A 6,650-nucleotide genomic window follows, 5' to 3' on the forward strand; every position below is an offset into this window, starting at 1 on the left:
CTGGACGAAGACTGGATCTGCTGGCTTGCTTTCTGGGATAGCAAAACAGCCTAGGCTACTAGCTTCACGGGACTGCAATACAATAAGGAGGCACGAAAAGACTTCTTTGGCTAGAAGCAAGTTTAAGCGTGAAATGAGATACATCCCTTGTAGATAGAGGAAGAGCTGTGCTCAGCACTACAGAGAAGAACACAATACCTGCGTGCCTTTCCATAGTTTGCGGTGTCATTTGCTTGTTCTCTGTATCGGCAAATGTCCCCTTGACAAATCATACACCTCTGAGCACTGATCAGCGCGTACTTCACCTGGAAAGAAGCATTCAGTACATCACGTGGGACCTGCGCAGCCCTGGCTCATCTGCAGACCCAGTGAGCACACAGGGACCGTAGAGAGCTAAGAGCAGGTCACTGACACACTGAAGGTCTCACAAAAGGGCAGCAGAATGAAATGACAAGGCTCCATGGCACTGGTTCAGCACTTGTAGGGGCAAGCCAATCCCCTAAACACCTCCTCTCTTACAACAATATCCCATCTCTCTCCAGAAGAGAGTTGTTCAGTCCATGACCGATTTGAGGACAGCTGTTAGACAAACACATCTCTCTGGGAACGGAGCTGGACTAAAATATCCTTTCCCAGCTGTGCCTCGCACCTGCACTCACAGCTCAGGGCAATACACTGTCAAGTGTCAGGGAGGCAGTGCAACTGTTAGCTTTCCTTGTTTGTTATTCTGGATTCCACGGACAGAAATAAGAGATGTTCAATATCTAAGGCAAAGCCAGGGTACCTTTGGACACTTCTTTCCCTTTATTAGCCCTCGTCACAGAGCTGGTACAAAAGAAGTTCTTCTTTGCAAAGGAAGCTAAAAAATGTTAATGCACCAGAGTTGGTTCAACAAGTTCTCCAACAGCTGAGAAGGATTCCCTGCAAACATACTGACATCTGTTGAGAGTACAGCTGCCTACCTCTTGGCAAGGGCAGCACACTGAGTTCAGCAAGTTGCATACGATTAACAGGATGAGAAGTCTCCAGGAGGAAGCCAACCTACCATTTTCCTCAGAGGCTTACTGCGGATGGCCATCCCGTCCATATAGTCCTCTAGCTTGAACTGGTATGACACCTGCAGCTTCTGGAGTAGGCCATCAAAAAAAGAAGTGCCCTGCAAAACATACACGCATACTTGGATGTTACAATCTTTCTGATGACGAGCACAAAATCACACCATCCCTGCCACGTGCAAGAAAGAAGGTCCCTCTCCCCGAGGGCTGTTTCTCTTCAGAAAACAACAAGGAGGCCGGGGGATCTCCAACCTCAGAGGTTTTCAAGACTGAGCTAGACAAAAATCAAGACTGACCCGATCTAGTGTTTGAGGAGTCCTCCTTTGAGCAGGGGGTTGGACTAAAGCCTTCCAGCAGTCCCTTCCCACCAACCTAATTCTATAAAACACATCCTCTCGGCTCTGTCAGCCTACCTTCTACAGAGAGTAAACTGAGCTGCACAGTTTAACAGAATGACTTTCAAGCAAATTTGATAGAGATGGCACAAACACCTCCAGGAATGCTTCTGTTGATTTCCACTTCAGGGCATTCATTTCATTTTAGCTTAAATCAATTTCCAGTTAACATAAAACACACCCAAACCAGCCTGGTTTAAATTATAACAAATGGCCACCTGGACTCACACCTGCCACACTAAACCATAATCTGTCTGAGCATTCTCCTTCCACAAGGATGGCCTAAGACGCACAGAGATATGAATAGGATCAAGAAGGCTAGCTGCCCAGTTACACCATCCCATTCTAAACATCAGACAATCCCACCCAAAGGTTTAGAGGAGTTTGGGGATGTTTCTCTCTTCTTACCTCATCTAGAAGCTGGAGCAGTTTGTTCCGAATTTCTTGGGCATTTTCCCCCTGAGGGTCCTTGAGAAGCTGCCGGAATTTCTCAATCACCTGGTAAAACGCGTTTTTCCACAGCAGCTGGTCCACGTTCTGGGTATCAGAGAACTCGATATCCATCAGGATGCACCGTTCATACAGCTGCAGCATCTCCACCCTACAGCGAAACACAATCAGCAGTCAACGCAACAGCAACTGCCCAGCCCGGGCCTGAGCTGCCAGGGAACATGTGCTGAGCCACCTGCTGCTTTTCATCCAGCAAGCACAAGATGTCAGCAGTTCAGCTGGCTCGCACGCTATGGCAAATCAATGCTTCCACACATGTCCCAGAGGGAGATGGAAGCTGTTGCAATCAAACACCCTTCCTGCTCCAAGAGGGCAAATCTGAAAGGACCATCTCCCTTGTATGTATGCATCAGACTGGATCAGGGCCTGGCAAAGAGCAAGGAGCTCCGCTACAGCTCTGCCACTGGCAAGAGCAAGGCACAAGTGTCTCCTGATACTAACACAGAGAAAGCGTGCACTGCCAGGCTCTGCTCCTTCTGAGCGCAAAGTCTGGCTACTACGGGCCAGGAACACACAAAGAACCAGGGGGCAAGAGGGGTCTTGCCCTTAAAATGATCCCCACCTCCCTTCCATCCAACCAAAATACACAGCAGAAACAGATACCCTGCTTCCTCAAAAATGAATGAGAGCTGGGAATATCACACCTGAAGGGAATAAAGCCTCGGAGTCGCAGAAGGAAATAAAGCCTCGGAGTCACAGAGATCACATTTCCCTCACCAGCTACCTACAGCCTTGCCCGGCCGCTGGAGCAGAATTCCTCCCCTGAATTTAATAAAATAGTTGCAGGCTAGAAACAGCTCCGCAATATGTGGAGCAAGTTTACGGTAGAGGGGATCCTCAGCTGTTACTGCCTTGGCAGCCTTATCCTTTATAATGCTTTGAGCCCTACAGAAAACAGTACAACAGCGTAGATGGTAAAGCCTGGAGCAAAGCCAGATGGCAACACCTGGAAGAGCCTGACAGAGTAAGAGAAGGATGCTGGCGGGTTCCTGGGCAAAGCACAGAACGTGGTTCTGCTGCCCTACCCCACGCAGTCCCCAAACCCTGCACACACACGCTCAGACAGCACAAACACCGACCAAGCGAATTAGACGTTTCTGCAGATGGACATCTGATAAGCTGCACTTGCATCCAAGAGCCCCAACACAGCTCCGCAGACAGGCTGGCAGCAGGCACTCGGAGACAGGCAGGAGACACACTGAGACGGAGGGACACTGCTGGTAGGGACGGAACCAACCGTGCCTACGCTGCTAGGGCAGGGTGGGCTTTACACGGGCCACAGCAGCACTGCGCAGTCTTTCCTCTCCCTCCAGACAACAACTCTGGGTGACCTTGACACCTTGAGGAAGACCTGAAACCTCCAGTGCTGCTTCAAGCACAGACACATCCCACCCTGTGGTCTATAGCGCAAGTCCCCAAAACACAGAACAAGCCCTGAAATGAGCTCACCTGCTAGATTTGCTGCCGGTCAGCTCTGAAAATAAGTCTCCAGAGAAGCTCCGGAGACACAGAGGTCACAAGTAAATGCGAAAGATGCCAAATAGAAACTTGCTACAGCCATGTGAACTACCCTCCAGAGCACAAGTGTCACTTCCCTCTCGCTAGCTGGCATCACCAGGCTACTCCCACTGGACTGCCGTATGTCACAGGGTTGAGTGGTATCAAGAGCAAAACTACGCAGCGCTTGAAAGGTGCTGTCACTGTTACACAGCATCAGGAACCCATGCAACACTTCACAAGCACAAGCCGACAGTTGCCACCCCTGAAGCCCGCAATGTAAATCAGACAGCAGATAAAAAGGACAGGTGAGAAAGCAGAAGTCCGCCAGCAAATACTGAAAGCACGTGAGAGCACTGGAACTGAGACAGACCAGCTCCAGCAAGAGCAAGAAGAATCCAAGAGCCACAGCGGGTGCTCGTCCTGCTCCTTCGCATCCCTGCGACACAGGCAAGGCATTCCACAACCACAAGAAGCCACGGCTTAGCTCCCAGCCCAGACAAATGATATCTTCACCCACAGTTTCTTTCTGATACCTACACACCACCGGTACGTGACAAACAGTCCCAGCACATCAAAAGCTAGTGAGCCACTGCCCCATCTCCCGGTCTCCGAGACATCGACGTCTCCACTCTACCAGATCCCCAAGGAGCACCATTCTCTGGATAACAGTTCTGGTAGCAGTTCACCCTAGAAATGACTCAGTCACACGCCCCTCTACAGCACAGCCACAAACCTCAGCTGGGCCATCTTCTCCAGCCCCTCCGGGCTGATGCGGTCTCTGGAAAGCAGATTGCTGAGCTGCTGCTCCTGGTTCCCAGCCTCGCGGAGGAGTTTGCTGAGCTCCTGCTGCTGCATGTTCCGCATCTGCTGCTCCATCTCAGGACTCAGAGGAGTCGGGGGGAGTGGGCCGCACATGTACTGCCCCGCCTGGCCAGGGTACCCAGAGTAATAGGCTCCTGGGTACACACCGTTGCTTGGACCCATAGGATACTGCAGGGAGTACCCGCCATAAGGATACTGGGGGCCTTGACCAGAGGCCCGAGGGTAATAGTAGGGGTTGTCGGAGTTTTGGAACTTATAGTAGGATGTCTGGGCCTGGCGGGCTTCCCCCCAGGAGGTAGGGCTCACTTCATCGTCCGTGTCTAGGAAGTGAAGCTGAGCGGTCTGGCTCTTCAGAGCGGGTTTTTGGTCCGGGTTGTTCGGGTCCCACAGCCTGCGAACAGTGCCGCCTCGGCCCCTGCTTCGGGGGCCTTTACTCCCAGCACCACCGAGCAGGAGCCTGGGCCCAGGGTGACTGGGTTCGGGGGAGCCCGCAGTGCTGGCAGAGAGGTCCGTGTTGGCAGGCAGGAACAGAATCCCACGGCCCCTCCCTTGGGGCTCTCTGCTCTGGCTCCTCGCCTCCGAAGCCTCTGAGTCATTACAACTAACAAATGCCTTCAGGGGCTTTTTTTTATCTGTATCTGCCAGACTGATATCCCTGTTCATAGTCTTGCTGTCAAATGTGACTCGAAAGGGTCCCTTGACTTCCCTGCCATTGCTGCTCCACTCACTCTCACTCCTAGAAGCTCGACTCTGCTCTGAATGCTTTTTCTTGTCAGAATTCCTGCTGGAGACATATGCTACTGCCTCATCGATTCTGTCATCGTCCAAGGAGTCAGTGGAGGACGCGGAGAGCTGCTTCCTAGGACGTATTCTTTCTCTGGCACGCTCCTGCCGCCTCTCCACCCCATCCACAAGCAGTGCTCCATCTACGCTGTTGTTGCTTCCGGCTGAGCTTGTGCTGCAGGTGCGGTATCGGCTCCGCCGCTTGTCAGAGCGGGAGTACCGTTTGGTAGAGCCCAGCTTCCCCTGCATCACCTCGTCACTTGTTCTCCTTATCCTGTCGCTTCGCTCTATTCGTCTTCCTTTTTCTCCCCTTGAGGCTTTCACTCCTTCCCCTGCCTGGCCCCCCTCTCTATCCTCCTTGCTTGATTTGGTTTTCCTGTTGTTGTCTTTTCCAGTACCTTTCCCAGCCTCCTCATCTCCCTCGACTTTCAGCTGCTCCATCTTACTGGTGACTTCCTCGGTAGCTGACCGCAGGGCCGGTTCTTTAGCAGCTGAATGCAGGCGTTTCCCAGGCTGGTAGATCTGCTGGTCCGGCTTTTTGGTTCTCCTGGTGGTCTTGGGACACCACTCATCTGGAGCGGGGTGCTTGGACAAGTTCTCCTGGCTCTGAATACCACCTTTAGTCTCTGTCTCTTCATTTTCCTGAGAAGGACCGTTCTGCTTGGGGCCATCACCTTTGCCGAAATCCTCCGTGACTGGAGCCCGTCCTCCTGAAGAGCCCTTGTCGCTGGCACTCTCCTCCTCAGCTCTGCTCCTCTCCTTCTCTGAGGCCTCATGCTTTGGCGGCACGAGTTTGCTCCTCAGTCGGGAAAGGCCAGGCTTGTAAATCTCCAGGTCTGGGCGCCTGTTGTCTTTGCGATGCCTTGGCTCCTTCACTTCCTTCATGTCTTCTGGGGAAAAACGGAGAGAAGAAAGTTATTCCCACCACAAACCAGCCAGGGACGAAAAAAAAGCATGACAAATACTCAAAGGGAAATATTAAGTAAAGGCAAAGATCCTGACGCCCTCAGGGCAAGCCGGGGAGAACAGATCTGAAATTCTCTGTCAAGGTTTACAGGAAATCACAGAGCAAGAATAGGAAATGAGAAAGTATAACAATGCTGACCAAATCCTCGGCCTGATTCACTTACAAAATGCATCCCGCAACGGTTTTGCCTCAAAGAGCCAGCGAGCTGAGAAACCAACAGATAAGGCACGACGCAAGACTTCACGCATATGCACTCACATGCAAGTACCGGACAAAAAGTTTTAGCATTAAGGGTTTCAGCAGCAGCCGCCCGCCCGCCGTTGGTGCGGGAGCCTTTCTGTCTGCAGGTGCTGCCTTCTCCAACAGCCCCCCTGCTCTGCCAACAGATCGTGTCAAAGATGCGTTCCCCCCCCCCCCCCCCCACAAACCGGAATGGGTGTTCCCCCCCCCTTGCTCACAACTCGGTAACGTTTCTCTCCTCCTCTCTGTATTTACACAAAAACTCGTTAGAGAACACAGCCTGGACAACCCGTAATTAAACGTTTCACCAAAGCCGGGCTGTTACGCGCTGCATTTCCTCAACTTTTTCCTCCCGTTAGTAACTTGCACCAGCCCGTA

At 52.0% G+C, this 6,650-nt stretch overlaps 2 protein-coding genes across 3 annotated transcripts in view; one reads left to right on the forward strand and one right to left on the reverse strand.

Moving 5' to 3' along the window:
* The window catches only part of SMG6 (SMG6, nonsense mediated mRNA decay factor), a 117,187-nt gene extending 111,237 nt beyond the window's left edge, over positions 1-5,950 (reverse strand). For both annotated transcript variants that reach the window (XM_009278148.1, XM_019471822.1), the window contains exons 1-4: positions 4,194-5,950; positions 1,859-2,051; positions 1,046-1,156; positions 199-305 (exon numbers count right to left, since the gene is read on the reverse strand). In XM_009278148.1, the coding sequence (XP_009276423.1) occupies positions 199-305; positions 1,046-1,156; positions 1,859-2,051; positions 4,194-5,950 (2,168 nt within the window). The remainder of the gene's footprint in view (positions 1-198; positions 306-1,045; positions 1,157-1,858; positions 2,052-4,193) is intronic.
* Positions 5,951-6,464: 514 nt separating this feature from the next.
* The window catches only part of SRR (serine racemase), a 2,968-nt gene continuing 2,782 nt past the window's right edge, over positions 6,465-6,650 (forward strand). The window contains exon 1 of the mRNA XM_009278291.2: positions 6,465-6,496. Within this exon, the coding sequence (XP_009276566.1) occupies positions 6,465-6,496 (32 nt within the window). The remainder of the gene's footprint in view (positions 6,497-6,650) is intronic.

Source organism: Aptenodytes forsteri, unplaced genomic scaffold, assembly GCF_000699145.1.
Source record: "Aptenodytes forsteri isolate BGI_AS27 unplaced genomic scaffold, ASM69914v1 Scaffold66, whole genome shotgun sequence".
In the NCBI taxonomy this organism is placed as follows: Eukaryota; Metazoa; Chordata; class Aves; order Sphenisciformes; family Spheniscidae; genus Aptenodytes; species Aptenodytes forsteri.